This window comes from Lipotes vexillifer, unplaced genomic scaffold (genome assembly GCF_000442215.2).
Source record: "Lipotes vexillifer unplaced genomic scaffold, Lipotes_vexillifer_v1.1 scaffold42, whole genome shotgun sequence".
Classification (NCBI taxonomy): Eukaryota; Metazoa; Chordata; class Mammalia; order Artiodactyla; family Lipotidae; genus Lipotes; species Lipotes vexillifer.
The window spans coordinates 3,077,770-3,103,240 of record NW_006783436.1 but is presented as its reverse complement, the minus strand read 5'-3'; the positions used below and the strand labels follow the sequence as shown (position 1 = coordinate 3,103,240).

General features: G+C 36.5%; 1 protein-coding gene across 1 annotated transcript in view; it reads left to right on the top strand.

Moving 5' to 3' along the window:
- The window catches only part of SLAIN2 (SLAIN motif family member 2), a 78,680-nt gene extending 53,545 nt beyond the window's left edge, over positions 1 to 25,135 (top strand). The window contains exons 7-8 of the mRNA XM_007456102.1: positions 22,933 to 23,251; positions 24,624 to 25,135. Coding sequence (XP_007456164.1) covers positions 22,933 to 23,251; positions 24,624 to 24,690 — 386 coding nt within the window. The 3' untranslated portion in view covers positions 24,691 to 25,135. The remainder of the gene's footprint in view (positions 1 to 22,932; positions 23,252 to 24,623) is intronic.
- Positions 25,136 to 25,471: the final 336 nt, after the last annotated feature.

Here is a 25,471-nt window from a genome sequence, read left to right as displayed (position 1 = left end):
GACTTTAAAAACCAGATGCTCTGACTCTTCCAAATCCCTCAACCCCAACACATACACACCCCTGCTCACCCCGTATGCATGTGTGCATAGTCCAGATATGTTGCTACCCAAAGTCTAAAGTGCAATTAGTTGAATTCTACAGCAAGATGATGTTGAACATATTAAAGCAACTAGATTGTTTACTCCCTTGAGGACCTGCCTGGTTCTGAGTTTTCTTCTCCTTTTTGAGTATGGGGATTACTATTTCATGTTAGGACAGTTCATCTAACAATAACTGCTTTGCCAAAGTCTGCTTTTTGCACTGAACAAGTACTACGTTTATTTTTTTTTCTGTACTGTGTGCTTGCGTTCATCACTTTACTTATTAGCTTTGTATTCTTTGCATCCTGTAGCATGTTTGCTGGTGGTTTGTTTTCTCTTTGATATTTTGATTGGTTTACATATTATAGATTTTCTCATCTATAAGAAATAATTTTGGAAAGTATGCACTTTGCACTAAGATTTCCATTCCCTTTCTTTTCCAACTTAATGCACTAAGCACCACTTTAAGATTCCTCTGCTTCTAGGATTCTAACATAGTCTCACCTTATCTGTTCCTTGATAAATTTTCAAGTTTGTATTAAAATATTCAAGTTTACAGAAGCTATAGTCTTTATCTTGTCCTTCCAGGCAAATATTACAGTTCCTTATTTTTCAACAGCTTCGCAAAGGCTGAAAAATTTGCCTCGTACTTCCCTCAAAGCCAAACAGTTGCTTCAAACTTCATCAACAAAAAGAGGTAACTACAGCCTCTTACTAAGTTTTAAATTTCAGCAAATGGTCAAGTTAGTTAAATCTTTTACCTTTTGGCATACTGAGTCAGTGATGTCTATAAGGCACATTTTAGTCTTTTTTTTTTAATACTAAAATAATGTGTATTCATTCTCTGTTACTTGGATAAATCCAGAAGAAACTCATTTTCTACAGAGGTATGTATTGGGTTGCAATTCTAAAAGGAATAAATGATATGTAGCATTTAATATTAGAGAATTTATCATTTTTCTTACCTAAAACTGAAGGTTATTGTTTTATCTTTGTTAGGTAAACTAATAAATGCTTTAAAATGAACCAAATGCCAGACATTCTGTATGTTATGTTTTTTCTTCTGTCTTTGGTTTTTGGATTTACATATCTGTAGGATGAAACAAGCATGTTTTCATATTAGAAATTGATTGACATTAAAGCAGAGTTGTTAACTGATGATGTTTGGAATATTCATGGAATGGTAGCTTTTGTAAGAACTGACAGCTGAAGAAATATATGAAGGTTGACATCAAAGTTATCATGTTGGTTTCAAGAGATTGGATGTATGGACAGCTAGGAAGAAGTAGAATTGGGAGAAACACTGTGGGATTAGATAGACCAGCAGTAATAAGAATGAATAGAAGCCTCAGAGGAAATGGTACAGAACAAATATAGGCAAGGAGGAAAAATATTTCCCCTATCCAGGACATGTAGATTTCCTGATAGCTTCAGAACTCAGTAAATAACAAAGATATATAAGAAGGATAAAACACTAACAGGACATTATATGGTAAGAGGAGGTTTGGGATTTGATTTGTTGAAAAAATGATTCAGTTAATATGGTTATAAAAGTACTGAAATAGGTACTTTAGCAAGTTCACTAATGCAGATGTTTTAGCAATGATTTGGTGGATTAAGTATAATTTAAGGAAATAGTTTTAGATATTAGAATCCAAAGAAAAGAGAATAGTCAAATAGAAAAGTAGAATGTTGGAATGTTTGTGTTTTGGATGTCAGGGGCTGATTATAGGCCTCCAGTAGGGGTGTGTTTTGGTGCCACTGTCAGAAATAATAACAGACTGAATAGATTATGCTCTTTTGATGGAGAAGAAGGTTATTTATTAAGGATCATTGTAGAAACGGTTCTAAAATTATTTGAGGACCTTAAACCTCTTTTTTGAGATTTCCAGATACTTTTGAGTACTTCTATGTGTAGAAGGTAGGTGAAAACAGATGATTATAAAAGCATTGTAGTATCTATACCAGGGCAAGAGAGGATTTTAAGTTTATATAAATTTTATTTTTTGTATGCCTCTATAAGCTGCTTCATAATGTTTTTTGGCATTAGGTACGCTTATATAATTTAAAATTTTTACTTGAAGATTTTATGTTGCTATTTATTAGATCGAGAGGATCATAACTTCTGGCTGATTTTTTTGAGGGGGTGGGGGACGCCTGTGGAGGTTACATTATTTTTGTGATTCTGAACTACCAAACTGCCTGCCCTCTGTGATAAGATAACAGGAAAACCCAGTCTCATAATTCCTGGTACCTCTAGCTGTCTAGATGACATGGTAAAGAGAGAGAAGTTTGTGCGTGTGCATGTTTGATTTTTTGTTCCTTTTTGTTTCATTTTGTTTAATCTCTCATTTATCTTAATCCAGACTCCCTTATTTTCTGGTCAGTACTGTGGCTTGGTGATGATCATTTTACACTATAAGTTCTAAACCAATTGAAAAAGGAACAATATATGATAGGATTTAAAATACTAGTTTAATTACTGGTAAAGCTGAGCTGGAGAATATCTCTTGGATCCAAGGTCAAAATGGATTTTCTAATTTGCCCTCATGTCTAGACCTTGAGAGAGAGGAGTCTGCATTGGACTGTGGGATTCTCTGCTCTTGTAGGGATGTGAAGCAGACAGGATTCAGACACCACGTTTTCATAGGTACCTTTGCACATTAATCCCATCCAGTAGAGAAACATGGACTAGATAGTAAATTGCCACATAAATCAGTTGTTCCTCATCCTGGGGATGAGCCCATAACATTTTCTAGAAAGCTGATTTACTTATTTTAAGGGCTTACAGAATCATGGGAAGAGGAAGAAGATGGTTTCCTTAACTATTGGAAAAATGGTCACTTTGATTTTAATTGCATTTAGTAGTAGCTGGAGTTTGAAGATGGGAAGGGAAGTAAAACTGTTGCCTGGCACAAAGAAACACACCATAAACATTTGTTGATGAACACGATCATGCCACTAACTCATGAAGGGCTGGACACATCCCTCTTTGCGTTTTCTTCTTGCAAAGCTTTTGTGTTTCTTCAGCACGCTTTTCTCTTTGAGGGAAAGAACGCATTGTGTTTTTTTAAGTGACTGCTTAAACTGCTTTGATAAAGATATATTTTATTTATCTCCAGCTGCTGGGAACTCAGTCAAGTAGAGATAAACAGGGTAGAAACCTCAACAAGTCAGGGGAAGAAAATGAAGACTAATTAGAGAAGTGAATGTAGAGATAAGGACAAATTTAAATGTACAAACATACTTTTATTTAGAAGGAGGGAAACAACTAAGGAGGAGTTCATGATGGTAGTTGTCTAATACTGCTTTAATTTTCTAATTCACTATATTTTGAGATATTTAAGGTGACATAAGCAATATTTATAAGAGGCCTTATTGATATGAACCCAGGAATTTTGTCATTACCCTGGATCCGAAATTTTAAATTTTGTGTTCCCTTTTCTATCAACTAACACATTGAATCTGAAGCATGAACAAGATACATGCATTATATTCTTTTTGCTTTTTTTCCTGTGTTCTAGCCCCTCTTTACTTTTTCTTCTGTTAAAGGTTGTGATCAAAGCCAGCCTCTGCCATAAACAGTTTTTAGATACAGTTAAAATTGAAGGAGTTGCTCTCTCTCCCATAACTGTTATATACAATTGGGAGAAGGAAAGGAATAGAGCATGGGGGCTGTTCTTGGGGCTCCCTCCAAAGCACACAAATTTCTGTAGATCATTTCATGCTGTCTTTGGAATGACTTGAATAGATTTTACTTATATTTAGACTTGCTAAGGCTTTTATGATTTTCTAAGATTCTTTTTTCCTCTTTAGTTAAATCTTGACTACATCTATCAATTTCCTTTGCTGAGAAAGTCCTAGATCAAAATTTCCACCTCTGAAATTTGTGCCTTGATTTTCCTGATTAAATAGGACTGCATTTTAAAATATTAAAAGCCTTTAACATTCTGTGGTTTTAAAAGATCGCCTGATTCCAATTAACCCTCATTATATTTTTATTCCTCCCTAACTCCCAAGTTTATAGATAAGGCAAAATGCTGCTACCATTAGAGGAAACATTTTTTACAATAGTAAAACTACAGCTTAGTGCACCTCTTCATATACTCTAGTTTTCCCTCAGTTTATACTTTAACCTTATTAAAGCATTTCTCTCCATATCTGGAGATTGTAGAACTTTTTGACTTGTCCTTTCATAAACTGTAGTACATTTATCTAAGAATATAAGGATTAATAAATTTAAAAGGATTTCTAATTTATAAATCTATTTTTTAATCTTTGTTATTTTAAAATATAGCACAAATTCAGAAAACCATATAATGCATAGAGAGCTTAATGGATTCCTATAAGGTGGCCCCCTTGTAACTACCATTCATATCAGGAGACTAGAACTTACTACCTCAGATACTCTATACCCATCTGCTTCCAAACACAATCATCTCTTGACCCCCTCTCCCAAGAATAGCCATTCTTCCAAATTTTTCCAGCTATCACTTCCTTACTTTTCTGTATAATTTTTATCATCCAAGTAATGAAATTATAGTTTTGTCTCTTTAATATATGTCTTTTTTAAGTTTCTCTTAATTTACAGTTTTCCTCCAACTCTTTACTCCCCCTTGTTGTTTGAAGAAACCACCAAATCACTTGTCCTGTAGATGTTCACACAGACTGGATTTTCCATGGTGTCATTTATCAGTTCCTCTGTATTTCCTATAAATTGTTAGTTATCCACATGCTTAATTAGGTTCAGTTATGTTATTTTTGGCAAGACTACTATATAGGTGGTGGTACTTCTTGGCGTTGCCTGTTTCGTATGATATTAGCAGGCATTGATGCATAATGCCTATATCCTTACTTTATTAGAAATTGCAGAATTGGGTTATTTCAATTCTAACATTCCTAAGAGAAACTTTACCTTATTCGTTGGTTAACCAGCACTGAGGTTTTATTTCAATACTTGTTCTTTCCCTTTATTTACCAGTTTACAAAATAAAAAATTGGCAATCTAGGATCCTCCAAAGGTAAACAATATTTTTAATATATATATATATATATATATACACACGTACATATATATATATATATATATATGTATATATCATTATAAAGTTACAGATTTAAACATTTTTTAATGTGTTTCCATCTGAGTATTTTCCCAACTTTGGTAGAAGCATCTTCAAGTTGGTGTTCAGGTCTTTTTGACACAACCCTGGTAGTCTTTGATAACGTCTTGATAACTGGTATGACAAGATAGGCTCATCTTATACACTTCCTGCCACAGACCTGAATTTAGTTATTTCTCAAAAAAAAAAATCCTGATTTCTTTTGGTAGGAAATGGAATTTCAAAACCAAAGTCTGAGTTTTTAGTTGTGCTCTTTACTATCCAGTTGGTCATTGTTTCTAGTTCTTTTCAGTTACTAGAAATATATATGTGTAGATTTGTGTTTGTATATTTTTTAAGATTGAATGCTTAATGAGTTCATGCTGATACTTCCTAATCAGATTTAGGGCTTGAGGATAATTACTTAACCTCTTTTAACTTAAAGCTTTCTTTCTTTTATTCTGCTCCAAGAAGTCTGTCTCTCAGAAACACATAGAAATAGAGTATCATTTAATAATTTGTTTTCTCCCACGTTTTACACAGAATCTTCTGGGGATAACATTAGTGTAATACCATACAATATGGTTACTAAAAGAAGTTTATAAAACTTTTTCCATAAATAGGTTACTAGGGGATAAGGGGGGAAGGGATAAATTGGGAGATTGATATATATTCACTACTATATATAAAATAGATGACTAATAAGAACCTGCTGTATAGCACAGGGAACTCTACTCAATACTCTAATGGCCTATATCGGAAAAGAATCTAAAAAAAGAGTGGTTATATGTGTATGTATAGCTGATTCACTTTGCTGTACCCCTGAAATTAACACAACATTGTAAATCAACTATACTCCAATAAAAATAAAAAAACTTTTTCCATAAATATTATATACTCTCCTTTATATGCCTCATTTAGTCTCAGCCCTACATTTAAATAATATTTAATGCTTGCTACCTGTCTGTTGATATTGTCTCACCAGTCAGTTTTCTTGTTTAAAACTTATCCTCTGTTAGATTCCTTAAGGAGTTATGGGAACAATATCCATTCCCTCAATTTTTGCATGTTGATGATAGCTTGTCTGCTCTTTTTATATTTGAAAGTCATTAGCTAGATATGAAATCTTTGGCTCACATTTTCTTTCCTTGAGTGTCTTAAATATATGACTCCATTTTTGTCAGGAATAAAGAATTGTTTCCTTTACAATCGTTTGGTATTTTTATCTGGATGTCCAAAGGTTGTTTTCTTCTCCTTTAAAGTTCAATAATTTATTAGAATATGTCTTAGTGTTTGTCATTCGAGTTGATTTCCCCAGATATGTGGTGTGTTATTTCAATTTGAAATTGCAGAGTTTTAAAAAATTTAGGCAAGTTCTTTAGAATTATAGTTTTTTTTTATTGTGTTCTTTTGTTTTGACTTTCTTTTTTTGTGGGGACTCTTCTTGTACACATGTTGGGTGTTCTTTGCCTTTCTTCTGTGTTTCTTGCCTTCTCTTGAATCCTTTTCATCTTTCTTCATTTCTTCTTGTTCTATAAAAGTTTATTTTCATTGTTTATTTCTTTTAAAGCATAAGATACTGTGTATGGTGACGCTTGTATTCCTTCTGTCTTAGACTTCATTTTGAAATGATTTATTTTATGTCTGATTCTTATCTGTGTTCCACCACCTCCCTTTTGAGTGTTTATTCATTCTGATTTATGTTCTTTCATATCTTGTAATTTTCATCTTTTTGTGCGTGTGCATGGTGGACATATTTGGCAAGGTTTCACCATTAGTAGGAATATTATTCTATTCCTTATTCTCTCTATTTTTTATTTAATAACTTTATATGGGATTTTGCCTTACTCTTTTTCTATTGCTCATTTTTCTGTGAAATTGGTTTTTCTAAACGTTTAGAAAGGGAGTTTTAAGATTTTCTAATTTATGGCTCTAGTGCTCCCTCTTCTTTTGTTTTAGGAAACTGTTCAAAAATATGGCTGTTTGCGGAGCGGCTGGGCCCGTGAGCCGTGGCTGCTGAGCCTGCGTGTCTGGAGCCTGTGCTCCACAACAGGAGAGGCCACAACAGTGAGAGGCCCGTGTACCGCAAAAAAAAAAAAAAAATGGCTGTTTATTTTCTGAGATTTCTTGCTTTTACTCCCCTCCCCTGTTTTAAAATTCATCCTTTTAAAGTGTATAAATCAGTGTTTTTTAGTACAGTTAACCCTTGAACAACACAGGTTTGAACTGTATGGGTTCATTTATACACGGATTTTTTTCACTAAGTATGTGCTACAATACTACACAATCTGTAGTTAGTTGAATCCACAGATGCAGAACCATGTATGTAGAGGGCCAACTGCGAAGTTATATGTGGATTTTCCAGTGTGCAGAGGGTCAGCACCCCTAACCCCCTGAATTGCTCAAAGGTTAACGGTATATTCACAGAGTTGAGCAACTGTTAACCACTGTCTGATTTTAGAGATTATCATCACCCCATAAGAAACACCATGCCCATTAACAGTCACTCCCATTCCCCACTCCTTCCAGTCACTGGCAACCACTAATCTTTCTGACTCTGGATTTGCCTGTGCTGAACATTTCATATCAGTGGAATCATACAATATGTGATCTTTGCAACTGGCTTCTTTCAAACAAATTTTGTTTATCCATTCAACAGTTGGTGGACATTTGAGTTGTTTCCACTTTGTACCTGTTGTAAATAATGCTGCTAATGCTGCAAATGTTTGCTGGTAGCTTATTTATTCTTATCTGTCAGTCTTTTTGTATGTATGGTAGAAAAGCTAGCAAAACCTGTTCCCAGGGGTTTCTTCTGCCTCTTATGTTTAATAAATATTCTCTTGATAAATATATGCTTACAAAAATAATGGTAAGTACTGTACCCTAATGAAAGAAGAAGTCAAGGAATTCTATGTCTTGTTGTTTTTTTATGATTACTTGTCAGCCATTACAAACTTAATATGCCTTGGTGTTGTATATTATAAAACCTGCATTGGATAGTAGCCCCACAAATAAACTTTCTGAGTCTAGTTGAAAGTTAAAATGGTGAAAAAGACATTTTAATGTCTACTCCCAGAGGTGTTTCTCTTTTGGTATTACCGAGAGGTAAAGAACACCAATCTGGGAATCAGGAGACCTGAATTCAAGTCCTGACTTTCCTGTTTATTTGCTCAGTTGATTTCTGTGGTTGTGGCAATTTTCCTTCTCTGTAAAGTGGAAGGGTTGTAGTAGTTACTAGTATCTCTTATACCAAGGATTTTTTAAAATTTATTTATTTATTTATTTATTTATTTATGGCTGCGTTGGGTCTTTGTTGCTGCGCATGGGCTTTCTCTAGTTGTGGTGAGTGGGGGCTGCTCTTCGTTGTGGTGCTCAAGCTTCTCATTGTGGTGGCTTCTCTTGTTGCAGAGCACAGGCTCTAGCACACAGGCTTCAGTAGTTGTAGCATGCGGGCCCTAGAGCACACCATTTTCAGTAGTTGCAGCTCGTGGGCTCAGTAGTTGCGGCACGCAGGCTCTAGAACATGCAGGCTTCAGTAGTTGTGGTGCTCAGGCTCAGTAGTTGTGGCTCACAGGCTCTAGAGCACATGGGTTTCAGTAGTTGCTGCTCATGGGCTCAGTAGTTGCAGCACGTGGACCCTAGAGCACACGGGTTTCAGTAGTTGCTGCTCATGGGCTCAGTAGTTGTGGCACATGGGCTCTAGAGCACAGGCTCGGTAGTTCTGGCACATGAGCTTAGCTGCTCCACGGCATGTGGGATCTTCCCAGATCAGGGCTTGAACCCGTGTCCCGTGCATTGGCAGGTGGATTCTTAACCACTGTGCCACCAGGGAAGTCCTAACAAGGATTCTTTAACTCTGTAATGAGAGAATCATATTTACTTCATCTCTGTGGTCTTTAATAACCAGAAATTATTTTAAAGTCCTTATCCTTGCCATCATTTATGGTGCATAGACCATTGAGTGACTGGAATGATATACCTATAGAGTAAGGGATAGTTGACAAGGAAGTTGTTTTTTTTTTTTTTTTTGCGGTACGCGGGCCTCTCACTGTTGCGGCCTCTCCCACTGCGGAGCACAGGCTCCGGACACGCAGGCTCAGCGGCCATGGCCCACGGGCCCAGCCACTCCACGGCACGTGGGATCTTCTCGGACCGGGGCACGAACCCATGTCCCCTGCATCGGCAGGCGGACTCTCAACCACTGCGCCACCAGGGAAGCCCGACAAGGAAGTATTTTTGTCTTTATTTTTTAAATAATTGAATGGCATATGTACTTTGCTCCCTGTCAGTCATGGTAGCCAGTGTTTGGCAATGTGTGTATTTTTATTGCAAACTGTGCATTTATTGGATATTTACATATTTTTAAAAATTATACAATTAATGTAATTTGTAGTTTGGTTGACACATGACTGAAGATAACCACTTGAAGTGTCTAGTTTTTATATTGCAAGATAGTGTTTAATATTGAGATATATTATTTGTAAAACATTTTGTATTCAGTGGAGTATCAAGCTAAAAACAGTATACAGTTTACTCAACTTCTCCATTTTAGAGTTAAGTGCCTGCTGAATTATACAATCCTTAATTAGAAAATAAACTTACCATTTTTATTAAATGCTTATTGAAAGACAAAAATGAATATTCAAAAATTAAGAATCCTCATATCACCTACCATTCTATTTTAGAGATGACTTAGACACCACAGTTAACATTCTTAGTCATATCTCAGTTTTATAAATAGAATTCTAATTCTTGCTTGGAGCAGGTAACATTCCTTCATTTTGTGCCTTGATTCCAGTGTAATTCTCGGTATCCACAATGAGTAAAGAGAAACTATAGCCTGCTGTCATAATTAATTTGGGTAATGGAGCCTAATTTACTTAATCCCTATATTTTAGTTAATTTATAAGGACAGCTTAGGAGACTGAGTGTCCTGAGTGACATTGTTGAATATCTTTCCAGATAACTGAGCTGCAGCAGGCTGAAAAGCACCATCTTCCTTAGATAAGGGAGGCATGGATATGATACGCCTTACAAATCCTATAACATTTTACATTTTACCAACAGTTTACTTACACATCGCTCATTTGATCTTTGCAGTTAACCTGTGATATTTGCCGAGATTTGTTTTATTAGATTTACATCTATTTATCTATTTTCTCTTTTTGGGGGTGCAGTGCAAATGGTATTGCATTTAAAATTTTTATTTCCATGCATTTATTGCCAGCGTATAGAAATACAATCGATTTTTGTATGTTAATCTTCCATCCTGTGACTTTCCTGAACTCAAAATTTCTGGAAGGTTTTTTTTGTTTTGTTCTTTTGTTTTTAGATTCCTTGGGATTTTCTTTGTAAACAATCGTGGGGAAAGTTTCTTTCTTTCTTTCTAATCTATATGTCCGTTATTTCCTTTTCTTGTTTATTGCACTGGCTAGAACTTCCAGCATGTGTTATATAAGAGTGGTGAGAGCCTGTATCCTTGCCTTGTTCCTGATCTTAGAGGGGAAGCATTCGGTCTTTCATCATTAAATATAATGTTAGCTGTAGATTTTTTGTAGGTGCTCTTTATCAAGTTAAAGTTCCTATTCCCTGTTTTTCTGAAAATTTTGTCATGAATATGTGTTGAATTTTGTCAGACACTTTTTTTACATCAATAGGTAGGCTCATGTGATTTTTCTTCTTTAGCCTGTTATTGTGGTAGATTACATGGATTGATTTTCAAATATTGAACCAACTTTGCATCCTGGAATAAATCCCACTCAATCATGGTATATAATTATTTTTTATGTATCACTGAGTTCTGTTTGCTAATATTTTGTTAAGGAGGTTTATGTCTATTTTCCTGACAGATATTGGTCCGTAGGTTTCTTTTTTGACACTATCTTTTTTGTCACTATCTAGTGACACAGTAGTTTTTGGTACTACTGGTGATACTACTTTCATAAAATGAATTGTGATGTGTTCCCTCCTCTTCTGTTTTCTGATAGAGAGTGTATAGAATTGGTGTTAATTCTTCTTTAAACCTTTGGTAGAATTTTCCAGCAAAACCATCTGGGCCTGGAGGTTTCTCTTTCAGAGGGTTTTGAATTATGAAGTCAGTTTCCTTAATAATTATATGGCCATTCAGTTTATCTGTTATATACAAGATGAGTCGTGTTAGTTTTTTGAAGAATTGGTTCATTTCATCTAAATTGTCAAATTAATGTGTGTAGGATTGTTCTTAGTACTCCCTTATGATCCTTTTGATGTCTTCAGGGTCTGCAGTGATATCCCATTTCATTACTGATATTGGTAATTTGTTTTCTCTCCTTTTTATTTTGTCAGGCTTGTCAATTTTATTGTCATCTTGAAAGAAATCTTTATTTCTTTGATTTCTCTGTTTTTCTTTATTCAGTCTCATTGATTTGTGCTCTTTATTATCTTCTGCTTGCTTTGAGTTTATTTTACTTTCTCTAGCTTTTTGAAGTAGGAACTTAGATTACTGATTTAAGACTTTTCTTTTTCCTAATTATACCCACAAACTTTGATATTTTGTATTTTAATTTTTTTCATTTCCATGTATTATAAAATTTCTATCGAGAAGTATATCATTTAGTTTTCAAGTGATTTTTTTCATCTTTTTGTTACCTTTTAGCTATTGATTTCTAGTTTGATTGTATTATGGTCAGAGAAAGTATTCTTTGTAATTTCAGTTTTTAAAAAATTGTTGTAATTTACTTTATGGCCCAGGGCATAGTCTTATCTTGGCTTATATTCTGTGGACACTTGAAAAGAATGTATATTCTCCTGTTGTTTAGTGGATTGTTCTGTAAATGTCAGATTCTGTGGTTGGTGGTGGTGATGTTGAGTTCTTACATGTTCTATCAGTTGTTAAGAGGGGGGTGTTTAAGTCTCCAACTATTGTGGATTTGTCTGTTTCTCCTTTTAGTTCTGTAAGTTTATCCTTCACATTTTTATAGCTCTGTTTAGTACATACACATTTAGGATTGTTTTGTCTTCTTGGTAATTTGACCCTGCTTTCATTATGTAGTATCCCTTTGTCCCTGATAATTTTATTTTTCATTATCTGATGTTAATATAACCATCATGCTTTCCTTTTGTATTATTTGCTTGATATATTTTTTCCATCCCTTAACTTTCAACCTCCCCATATCTATATTTTTATATATATATTTTTTTTTTCTTTTTTCTTTTTTTCGGTACACGGGCCTCTCACTGTTGTGGACTCTCCCGTTGTGGAGCACAGGCTCAGCAGCCATGGCTCATGGGCCTAGCCGCTCCACGGCATGTGGGATCTTCCCGGACCAGGGCACGAACCCATGTCCCCTGCATCGGCAGGTGGACTCTCAACTACTGTGCCACCAGGGAAGCCCTATTTTTATATTTGAAGTGAGTTTCTTAAAGACAGCATAAAGTTAGGTTATGTTTTAAATGCATTTCTACCAAATCTCTGTCTTCATAATTGGTGTAGATGGACCATTTACATTTCATGTAATTATTGATATGCTTAAGTCTGCCATTTTATTTGTTTTTTCTCTTTTTCATTTCTCTATTTTCTTTTTCCTGCATTCCTGGGGTTATTTGAACATTCTTTAGAGTTCCATTTTGACTTATATATAGTGTTTTTTAGTCCATATGTTTGCATATGTAGTGGTTGCATTACATTACATTATGTATACATAACATCGTATATACATATCACAGTCTGTTAATGTTATCATTTTATCAGTTCAAATATGTAAACCTTACCTTTTTTTTTTTTTTTTTTTTTTTTTGTGGTACGCAGGCCTCTCACTGCTGTGGCCTCTCCCGTTGCGGAGCATGGGCTCTGGACGCGCAGGCTAAGCGGCCACAGCTCATGGGCCTAGCCGCTCCGCAGCATGTGGGATCTTCCCAGAACAGGGCACAAACCCATGTCCCCTGCATCAGCAGGCGGACTCTCAACCACTGTGCCACCAGGGAAGCCCAAACCTTACCTTTTTTCATGTACCTTTACCCTCACCCCATTTATAATTGTCTTAAATATTTTCTTTAAATAATATTTCCAACAACATCAGTGTTACAATTTTTTCTTCAACCTGCACATATAATTTTGAAAACTCAAGGAGAGGGAAAGCCTATGTGTCTGCCCATATTTTTGCTTACCTTATTCTTTCTTCTTTTCTGATATTCCAAGTTTCCATGTTTTTATCATTTTCTTTCTGTTTATAGAATTTGTTTAGTTGGGGATTTTGTGGGGGAGGGGAGTCTGCTGGCCACAAGTTGTGTTGGTTTTCTCTTGTCTGAGAATGTCTTGATTTTCCCTTAGTTCTTCTGGGATATTTTCTCTGAGTATAAGATTCTGGGCTGACATTTCTTTCAACTCTTGAAAAATATTTGCTACTTTTCTCCTGGCCTCTGAGGGCTATGATGCGAAATCCACTGTTAGAATTCATTTTCCCTTATAGGTTAGGTATTATTTCTTTCTCTGATTTCAAGGTTTTTTCTTGTGTTTCATTTTCAGAAGTTTATAACTATGATGTGTCTTGGCATGGATTGCTTTGGATTTACCCAGTTGGTGTTCTCCTAGTTTTTTGAATCTGCAGGTTTATGTCCTTTGACAAATATGGGAAGTTTTCGTATATGGGAAGTCATTATTTCTCACAGTACTTTTTGTCCTCTCTTTCTCCTTTCCTCCCAGTACTCCATTGGCAAGAAAATGTGGGTCTTTTCTTGTAGTCCCACAGGTCCCCAAAAATTCTGTTCAGTTTTTTCTTTTTTTTATTGAAGTAGTTGATCTACAGTGTTTTGTTAATTTCTACTGTACAGCAGAGTGATTCACTTATACATATATATATACGCACACATTCTTTTAAAAATTCTTTTTCATTATGGTTTATCACAGGATATTGAATGTAGTTCCTTGTGTTATACAGTAGGACCTTGTTGTTTATCCATTCTAGATATAATGGTTTGCATCTGCTAATCCCGAACTCCCAATCCATCCCTCCCCTACTGCCTTCTCCCTTGGCAACCACAAGTCTTTTCTCTATGTCTGTGAGTCTGTTAACATTTCTTAAATAGGTTCATTTGTGTCATATTTTAGATTCCACATATAAGTAATATCATATGGTATTTGTCTTTCTCTTTCTGACTTACTTCACTTAGTATGATAATCTCTAAGTCCATCCATGTTGCTGAAAATGGCATTATTTCATTCTTTTTTACAGCTGAGTAGTATTCCATTGTATATATTTAACACATCTTGTTTATCCATTCATTTGTTGATGGACATTTAGGTTGTTTCCATGTCTTGGCTGTTGTGAATAGTGCTGCTATGAATATAGGGGTGCATGTATCTTTTTGAATTGTAGTTTTATCCAGGTATATGCCCAGGAGTGGGATTGCTGGATCATATGCTAGATATATTTTTAGTTTTTTGAGGAACTTCCATACTGTTTTCCAAGGTGGCTGCACCAACTTATATTCCCACAAATACTGTAGGAGGGTTCCCTTTTCTTTACACCCTCTCCAGCACTTATTTGTGTACTCTTTAATGATGCCCCTGTGACCCTGACCAGTGTGAGGTGGTACCTCATGGTAGTTTTGATTTGCATTTCTCTAATCATTAGCGATGTTGAGTTTCGTTTTATGTGCCTATTGGCCATCTGTATGTCTTCTTTGGAGAAATGTCTATTTAGGTCTTCTGCCCATTTTTCAATTGGGTTGTTTCAATTGTTTTTTGTTGTTGAGCTGTATGAGCTGTTTGTATAGTTTGGAAATTAAGCCCTTGTCAGTCACATCATTTGCAGATATTTTCTCCCATTCTGTAGGCTGTCTTTTTGTTTTGTTTATGGTTTCCTTTGCTGTACAAAAGCTTGTAAGTTTGATTAGGTCCTATTTGTTTATTTTCACTTTTATTTCTATTTCATTGGGAGGCTTTTTTTTTTTTAAGTCTATTTTTTCTATGTTCAAATTGGGTAATTTCTTTTGTTCTATCTTGCAGTTCACTGGGGCTCCCCCAGCCCCCATTCTGCTACTGAGCTCATCCACTGAGTTTTTTATTTTGGTAAATGCATTTTTAAGTTTTAAAATTTACATTTGATTCCCGTTTCTCTGTGTCTTCTATTTATTTGTTGAGACTTTGTATTTTTGCATATTTCAAGTGTTAAGAATTACTCATTCAAAAAATTTTATGATAGCTACTTTATTTTTTTAAAAATATCTTCATTGGAGTATAATTGCTTTACAATATTATGTTAGTTTATGCTGTACAACAAAGTGAATCAGCTATATGTATACATGTATCCCCATATCCCCTCCCTCTTGAGCCTCCCTCCCACCCTCCTTATCCCACCCCTCTAGGTGGTCACAAAGCACCCAGCTGATCTCCCTGTGCTATGCAGCAGCTTCCCACTAGCCACCTATTTTACATTTGGTAGTGTATATTTGTCAGTGCTACTCTCTCACTTTGTCCCAGCTTCCCCTCCCCTCCCTGTGTTCTCAGGTCTGTTCTCTACATCTGTGTCTTTATTCCTGCCCTGCCACTAGGTTCTTCAGTACTGTTTTTTTAGATTCCTTATATGTGATAGCTACTTTAAAATCTTTGTCAAATAATTCTAACGTCTCTGTCATCTTGGTGTTCACATCTCTTGATTTTCTTTATTTAGTTTAAGATCTTCCTGCTTCTTGGTATGATAAATTGTTTTTTTTTTAATTGAAATCTGGACATTTTCAGATTGTGAGAGTCTAGATCTTATTTAAACCTACCCTTTTATGAAAGGGTATGTCTTTCTCTGGCACCACTCAGGCATTTGGTGGATGAGGGGCGGGGGATTTCATTACTGCTATGGGAATAGACGCCCAGGTTCCCCACTCAGTTCCTGTTGACACCCAACGGGGAGGGACTGACTGGGTGGAAGTAGAAATTTTGGCTCCCCATATGGTCTCCACTGAAACTGTGTTGAGGGTGGTCTTATTACCAGTGAGCAATCATGAAAGTCCTGACTCTCTGTTAGTCCTCCTCTGACACCAACCCAAGAGGAGGGAAAAGAGCACCTCATTACTTCCTTCTCTCTTACCTCCCTGGATAAGGTGTTTGTAGGCCTTGTTCAGTCTCAGAAGGATAGAAGTCCAGGCTCCCCACTAGCCTTTGTTGGCATTGGTTACAGTAGTGCCACAGTTTTTTCTGTGGTGTTTGGCTGGAGCAGAGCAGTTATCTAAAAGTTTTCTTTCCTAGTCCTTTGGCTAGAGAGAGCAGATTTTTTTTTTGGTCTGTCATACCCAAAGGCCTTTTTGGGTTGCTGCCTTCTTCAGCTTTAATCTGGGATATATGAGGCAAAAGAAAATCCTGGGAACTCATTACCATGTCATCCCTCAGGTCTCAAGGTTCCTGGGTAGTGTTTCTTCTTCTCTCCATGTTTCAGTCTTATGTCTGTTTTATATACAGTGCCCACGGTCTTAAATTATATTTCCTGGGAGAAATAGGGAAAAGTTCATCTATTCCATTTTCCAAGTGAAAGTCTGAGATTCACATTCTTAAAAAATTTCAGGAGACAACCATTTCCCTGGCATAACTATTAATAGTTAAAATGGTGGTCAGAAGTTTTTCCAGAGGAAAAGGCTTTCTTTCACAAAGCCTATTTTCAAGATAAGCTTTGGTGAGACATTCCAAACATTATAGATATATTCCAGTATTTATAAAGCTGTGATGTAGAAATGAAGCACTCTCAGGGACTTCCCTGGTGGCGCAGTGATTAAGACTCTGTGCTCCCAATGCAGGGGGCCCGGGTTCGATCCCTGGTCAGGGAACTAGATGCCACATGCATACGGCAACTAAGAGTTCACATGCCACAACTAAGGAGCCCACGAGCCTCAACTAAGGAGCCTGCCTGCTGCAACTAAGACCTGGCGCAACCAAATAAATAAATACTATTTAAAAAAAAAAAAGAAAGAAAGAAATGAAACACTCTCAGACTCATCAAGATGATCTGCCTAACTTCACCATACCCTCTACATCGGTCACCATAAGAAAGAAGCCTAGGACTCCTTGGTCGTCTCTCACCTACTAGATTGTCATTCACAATGTCTTAGTGAATCTCTTAACCTGACCTCATTTCTGTCTATCCCCAGCTCTCCAGACTTTTCCAAAATACTCCTTGAAACTCAATGATCCTCCTCTGAACTTTACTGTTCTTGCCTCCTATCTGAAACCTGCATCCCCACCAAAACAAAATCCCAGTCAAAAGGCTGCCAAGTATGGTAAAAAAAAAACTAGGACTGAAGGTGGCTTTTCTGGAGTTGGTACTGGAAGGAGCAGGTCTAGGCACCACCCTTAGATAGTGGCTAGAGGATAACTTAGACATAGAGTCTCAGTTATCCAGTGAGCTTCCAGGAAGACAGTGAAACAACTTGGGTGGAGACAAAGCTGGGACTGTAGGGAATAGAATTGAGAAAACACTTTCATAGTCACCTATAGAAAGGGGAAGATGGATTATGTAAGGTAAAAAAAAAAACACTTCTGTGAAGATCATGGAATTTGCAATTCAGGGTACTTGGGTCCTGTGGACATCTTGTCTTCAGTTTTCTACCAGAAGAGACTGTAACAGTTTGTTGGATATAATTGATTCAAGATATAATTGGTTCATAATTATTCTCAATTATGGCCTTACTTTAGAGCCCCTTATGGAGTTTTGGGGGGTTTTTTGGTTTTGTTTTTGTTTTTGTTTTTTTCTCGGCTGCACCCTGCAGCATCCAGAACTTCCCCAACCAGGGATTGAACCTGCACCCACTGCAGTGGAAGCGTGGGGAAGCGCGGAGTCTTAACCACTAGACCACAAGGGAAGTCCTGGAGTTTTTTTTTTAATCAGCTTTACTCAGGTGGAATTTTAAATGCACAATTTTAATTACAAGAGTATACATTCATGCAGCCAGCCCAGTAAAGTTATCGAACATTTACATCATCCCCCAAAGTTTTTTTTGTACTTCCTCCCAGTCAGTTCTCCCAGCTGCAGACAAATATCTGATTTGTGCTTAGTTACCATAAGTTAGATTTGCCTAATTTTTGAGAATGATCCTTGTTGTATCAGCAGTTTTCTCCTCTTTGTTGCTGAGTGGTATTCTGTTGTATGGATATACCACAATTTGTTTACCTATTCACCTGCTGATGGACATTTGAGCTGTGTCCATTTGAATGGAGTGTTCTATAAATGTCAGGTCAGCTTGATTGATGGTGTTGGTCATGTCTTTGTCCTTTCTGATTTTCTACCTATTTGTTTCAAGGAGTGTTGAAATATCTAACTAATTCTGGACTTTTTTAGTTCCTTTCAGTTATGTCTGTTTCATGTGTTTTGTATATTTGTTTTTGGGTATACATAACTAGTATTCTTATGTCCTCTTGCTGAATCAACCCCTTTTATCTTTATGAACTCTATCTCTGATGGTAATTGCTTTCTGATATTATTATAAACACTCCATCTTTTTCATAATCGGTTTTGTATAAGGTAAAACTTTTTCTGTCCTTTTACTTTTAACCTGTGTCTTTATATCTAAAATGTGTTTCTTTTAAATAGCATGTTGCTCTTGCTTTTTTGTCCATACTGGCAATATTTACCTTTTTTTTTTTTTTTAAAGAAGATGTTGGGGGTAGGAATTTAGTAATTTATTTATTTATTTTTGCTGTGTTGGGTCTTCGTTTCTGTGCGAGGGCTTTCTCTAGTTGTGGCAAGCAGGGACCACTCTTCATCGCGGTGCGCGGGCCACTGACTATCGCGGCCTCTCTTGTTGCAGAGCACGGGCTCCAGACGCGCAGGCTTGGTAGTTGTGGCTCACAGGCCTAGTTGCTCCGTGACATATGGGATCCTCCCAGACCAGGGCTCAAACCCGTGTCCCCTGCATTAGCAGGCAGATTCTCAACCACTGCACCACCAGGGTAGCCCAATATTTACCTTTTAATTGGAGTGATCACTGTTCACGTTTAATGCAGTTATTAATATGGTTGGTTTAAAATCTGTCTCACAACTTGTTTTCTCTTTGTCTCTTCAGATTTTTGTTCCTTTTCTCCTTTGCTTTCAGTCTTTTGGAATATCTGTGTACTTTTTTATATTACATTTTATTTTCATGGTTGGCTTACTTTCTATCTCTTTTTTTTTTTTTTTTGCTTTTTATTAAGTGGTTGCTTTAGAGTGTACAGTGTACATATTTAACTTATTACAGTTATCTTCAAGTAATATACCACTTCACTTATAATGTAAGAACCTCAGAACAGTATATTTCCATTTCTTCCCATTTTTTGTGCTACGTTTATCATTTACTTTTACTCTCTTTATATATATTATATTAAATCACAGAGAATGTGTTTGTTAGTTTTATTTTACAGTTATCTTTTAGTGAAATTAAAAATGATTTATTAAAGATCTTTTGTGTTTCCCAAAATATTTACCATTCCTGGCACTGTTTATTGCTTTATGCAGATCAGGGTTGCCATTTGGTATCATTTTGCTTCTGCCTGAAGAACTTCCTTTAGCATTTCTGTTAGTGAAAGACTTGCTGGCAACAAATATTCTCAGATTTTGTTTGTCTTTAAAAGTCTTTACTTTGATGTTAGTTTTGAATGATAATTTTGCTGGATATAGAACTCTAGATCGAAGTCTGAGTTTTTTTTTTTTTTTACATCTTTATTAGAGTATAATTGCTTTACAATGGTGTGTTAGTTTCTGCTTTATAACAAAGTAAATCAGTTATACATATACATATGTTCCCATATCTCTTCCCTCTTGCGTCTCCCTCCCTCCCAACCTCCCTATCCCACCCCTCTACGTGGTCACAAAGCTCTGAGCTGATCTCCCTGTGCTATGCGGCTGCTTCCCACTAGCTATCTGTTTTACGTTTGGTAGTGTATATATGTCCATGCCTCTCTCTTGCTTTGTCACAGCTTACCCCTTCCACCTCCCCATATCCTCAAGTCCATTCTTTAGTAGGTCTGTGTCAAAAAAAAAAAAAGTTTGTTTTTTAAACTACTTAGATACTTGAGTTTATAGTTTTCATCAAATTTGGAAGATTTTCAGCCATTCTTCAAACCTTTTCTGTCCCACTTATAACCCCTTTCATCTGGGACTCCAGTTGCATGTATTAGACCACATGATTTTGACGTGTAGATCACTAAGGCTTTATCATTTCTTTTTTGAGTCTTTTTCATTTCTTTTTTGAGTCTTTTTATTCTCTGTATGCTTTAGTTTAGATAATTCTTATTGTTGTCTTCAGCTACCTCTTCTTCTGCAACATCTAAATTGTTATTAATTCCCATCCAGTGAACTTAGCACTTGGAATATATTATAAGTTTTTCATCTTTAAAAGTTCTATTGGGAATTCCCTGGCGGTCCAGTGGTTAGGACTCTGTGCTTCCACTGCAGGGGGCCCAGGTTCGATCCCTGTTCGGGAACTAAGATCCTGCAAGCTTTAAGCCATGGCTAATAATAATAACAATAATAATAGAAAAAATGTTTTTTTTAAAGTTCTATCTAGCTCTTTAAAAGATCTTTTATTACCTCATATTTATATATGTTTTTTAATATCCTTAAGCATATGTACAATAGTTCTTTTTAAAGTCCTTGCGTGGTAATTCAGTCATTCCTGTGACTTCTTAATCTGTTTCTCTTGACTAATTTTTATCCTAGTTTTGGTTATCATTTTACTATTTCTTTATATGTCTACTAATTTTTTATTGGTTAGTGGACATTGTGAAGTTTTATGTTCTGTGCTGGATTTTGTTACCTTCTTTTAAATCGTGTAGATGTCGTTGTGGTAAACAGGTAAGTTTTTTATGGGTTAGTTTAATCCTTTATAGCAGGGATCAGCAAACGTTTTCTTAAAGGGCCCAATAGTAAATATTTTAGGATTGTGGGTGATATGGTCTCTGTTGTAAATTTTCATCTACTCTTGTAGCTGGAAAGCAGCCATAGACAATATAGAAACACATGAGTGTTGCCATATTTTAATAAATTTTTTTTTTAAAAAGCGTTTTACTTTCCCATGGTAGTAGCTTGCTGACCCCTGCTTTAGTGGCTTGTTTTTAAGTTTTGTTTGAGTGGATTTGGGGTAGCTTTATTCTAGAAGTAGTTTATTCCTTTTGGAGTGTCCCCTGATTGCCCTGGGTGTTTGACAAGGATTCTTTGATCTAATTGGTTGAAACTCAGATGTTTCCCAGTCCTGTATGAGCTTTGGAAGCTGTTCAGTTTACAGTGCTCCAGGCCTCCTTTGCCCAGTGTCATGGAGCTTCACTTGGTGCATGCACAGCTCAGTATTCTAGCAAAGGTTCAAGCAGACCTCTAAGCTGAGTTATATAGGTCTTCTGGAGCACCTCCCTCCTCTAAGGTAATCTTCCCCTCAGATTCCAAGTTTAGTCTTCTCAAGTCAGCAAGATAACTTTGATCTACTCTGGATCCTCCTCCTCACGCTATAATTCAAGCCCCCCCCCCCCAAAAAAAAGCCAGGGTGCCAGTAGAGCTCACCACATTTATTTTCCCTCTCTCAGGGATTACAGTCCCATACTGCCTGTTGTCCAATATTTGAAAACTGTTCTTATGTATCTTAACTGGGTAAGCCCTGTCCTGTTTTTGTCAGCATGGTTGGAAGTGCCTATGGTGGTTTTAAAATAAATATCTTGATTTCCATTCCAAACTAGATTTTCTAGGGGAGGTGCCTGGGCTCCCCCCGCACCCCACCAACCATTTTTTAAAGTTTCTTCGGATTCTGACACACAGTCAAACTTTCCTCTACTCATATCCTTGGCAAACTAATGGAGGTTGAGAGAGAATATGGGGACTGATGCATTTCTCCCCTGCACTCTCCTCCCTTCCTCGCCCCCCGCCCAGTTCACTCTGAACCTCACCCCAGAGTTCTTTGCTAGGTAAAGCATGATAAAGTAATATGTTTTATATTGTATATAGCCATTCATGGGCATTTGAAGAAACCTTCCAGAGATGATTTTTCCAAATAGGATAAACACGAAAGGATGAATGTCCCCCAGGACATCTGATGCTAAGGGACCACTACAAGAATAAAATTTATTTGAAGTCTTATTTTGACTTAAAAAGTAATGCAAATTGTACATTTAATTCTTTAATATATCATTATTTGTTTCAACATGTATTTTAAATAACCACTCAGTAGAATTGACATTCCAGCAAAATGTACCATCTTTATCCTGTGACTTCATATACCTCTTGATATGCCCCTAACTAGATTTATAACTTTCCTACTTGGTAAAGCACAACAATAGAAGCAGGCTTAGTTTCTAAATTGTAAGTTACACTATGGATGATGCAGGACTTAGAGGTATACTCTCCAGATACTTGATACATGTTTACATGAATGTTTCTTTGAGGGGAAAGTGTGTTTCAAATTCCAGTCAGCTGTCTAGTAGTCAGCATTTTTTTCACCTCTAGAATATGGCTCAGGTTGGTTGCCACAGTAAAACAGAATGCTGCATTGCCTTTTCTGGTTTTGTAGATTCCTAGCTGACCTAGTTAAAACACTGTTGTCAAGGATAGTTGCAATCCTCTGAGTAAGGACTTGGTTACTTAAGAGCTACCAGTGATCGATCGATCTATCTATCTATCTATCTATCTCCCTAGAAATATTCTTTATTCCTTGCATTTCTGTAGAGTGAGTTTTCATGAATACAGATGTACTGGTGCCCAGTCATAAAGCAGTGGTTTCACTTGCACTTGGTTTCCACTGAAAACACTGATTTTTCTTTGCCATTCTACAGTACCTTCTCCAGGCAAATTCCGCTCCCCTGCAGCACCATCTCCTTTGGCTCTCCGGCAACCAGTAAAAGCATTTAGTAACCATGGCTCTGGTTCTCCTGGTAGCCAAGAAACAACACAACTCATGCAAACCACCTCCTCACCTGGGCCTCCCATGGTTCAGAACACAGTCCCAGCAAATCCTCCCAGCAATATGAACAGCACTACTCTAACCAGACCTGCAGGGACAACTGTGATGAGAAGTGGCTTGCCCAGACCCAGTGCCCCTTCTGCTGGGGGTATACCAGTGCCTCGCAGCAAACTTGCACAGCCTGTTCGCAGGTAAGTGGCAAATGCCCTGCTTTGACCTTCTTGAGCATAGGGAAGTGGGTAGACTGGAATTATCCTCATCTCTTCATTTGATAGTGAAGATCAAGAGTCCTAGTGGGTTCCCACTAGCATCTTAGTACAATTTGAATAAAAGATTACTTTCCTTACTTAAGAAATTCTCACTTGGGACATTGGGGTATTATATCACTGTGGTACAGGTTAAATTTGCCCAGATGCCTAACATAACTAAGTATCTTGGTGAACTTCTAGAAAAAATTGTTAGAACCACTTCATTTGGATGTGGTGTTTGTTCATTTTGAATATATTGATATTCAATAAAGATACTAAAAGCATAATAGAACCTAGAATGAGATTTAAGATAAAACTTCTAGCCATCAGGTCTGAGTATGTAATCCAGGAGGGTGGTTTTCAAACCTTGCTACAATTCAGAATCTTCTGTGGTATTTATGTAAATATAGAGGCCTAAGTTTTACCCACAGAGAGTAGATCTGGTATGAAGCCCAAAATCTGTAGGTATGCTGTTTTTAAATTTGTTTGTTTAATCTTCAGGTGATTCTGAGCCTAGCCAGCTTTGGAACCATGTATCTGTAGTCTTCATCTACCTTTCAGGAATGTGCTTACCACTATCAGTAAACTTAGGTGTCAAATATAATTAAACTTGAAATATTTATTTGCATGAAAAAAGTGCTTTTGTGCTGTAAGCATTGAAACTGAATTACCTGTACTTCTTTTATTCTAAGATAACATACTACATTTCTGAATTCAATAGAATATAACAGCTTTTTGCTACGTACTATGCTAAATAACATATCTGTACCTTATTTAGTTTTTACAATAGCTTTAAACATGTAGGTACTGTTATTATGCCTATTTTTCAGAGGAGAATATTAAAATTTAATGAGGTTAAGTAATTTGCCTAAGACTTCAGCTAGTAAGACCTTCAGTTCTAAGTATGTCTGACTTCAGAGTCCTCTTAAGCACTGTCCCATTCTGCCTCTCTCATGATGGTGACAGTACGCCTCTAATATCACATTCATTAATTTGCCCCTCAAATAAATAAGTAAATAATAAGCTTGGTGATCCATTTGGTTGGAAAAGACAAGACAATCTTTTCTCTGACTCAAGTGGCTATGTTAACAAAAAAGAGGTTAGTGCAGTCACCTGATGCCCAGTGAAACTTGAAAGTTGTAGACATGTTGAGTGTGGGATGGTTGCGCTAATAGCTGTGTAGAGCTTTGATCTCAGCAGTGCCCTAGAACATTGGATCATGATGCCACCTGCAAAGTAATTAATATATATGGAAGATAAAATGGTAATGTTCCATTAAAACTTGCAAATCACTTTATAAATTGCTTTATTTCAGATCCTTGCCAGCTCCTAAAACCTACAGTAGCATGAAAGATGACAGTTGGAAAGATGGCTGTTATTGACCAGCAAAGACAAGAATGCAGAGTCCACAGCTTCATGGATACCCCTTCACCAGGCTAAGAGACAACTTTTATATGCAGACTGTTCAGATAAGACTCTTGGGATTTATAAAATCCCAGCCCTCTCTGTCTTAATTAGCACAAACTGACAGAGATGATCAAGCAGCACTTTAATGACATTTAACATCAGATGTGTTTGGTAATCATACAATCACTCTCCACGGAATCACTTTTAGTTTTGTTTAATCGAAACTAGGTTGATTTTTTAATATTTGACAGAGGCCAATATCTGGGCAAAAAACTAATGGATGCCAAAGAGAAATGCCCATTTGTAAATGAGAGAGTACCTTTGTGCACAAGAAACTGGTGAATTCAAGCTATCCAAAACTTCACATTCAACCTAATTTACTGTATAAATAGTATCAATAAATATTTGTGTTAATGAGAACTAATATTCTGACTACTTATCTAAAATGTTTCACTAGTGTTTCACTAGTTCTCCAGGAAACTAGATTGAGATAGTAGGGGGGCAGGGTGGGAAGAAACCTGGGCTAGAGATTTAAAACATGATACCTAAATTTGGAAGAATCCTATAAGTTATTTTTGCAGATTCATTAGAAAAATTATTTTGTTTAATCTTAAGTTTTGGGTGTAGCTCACATATCACCACCACCAGATAGTGTTACAGCATGCATTCATCATGTTGCATTGACACATCGGACTTCTGTGTGTTTGTTTTGATTGCCAAAAGGGCTTAATATCAGTTGTACAATCTTTCTAAACT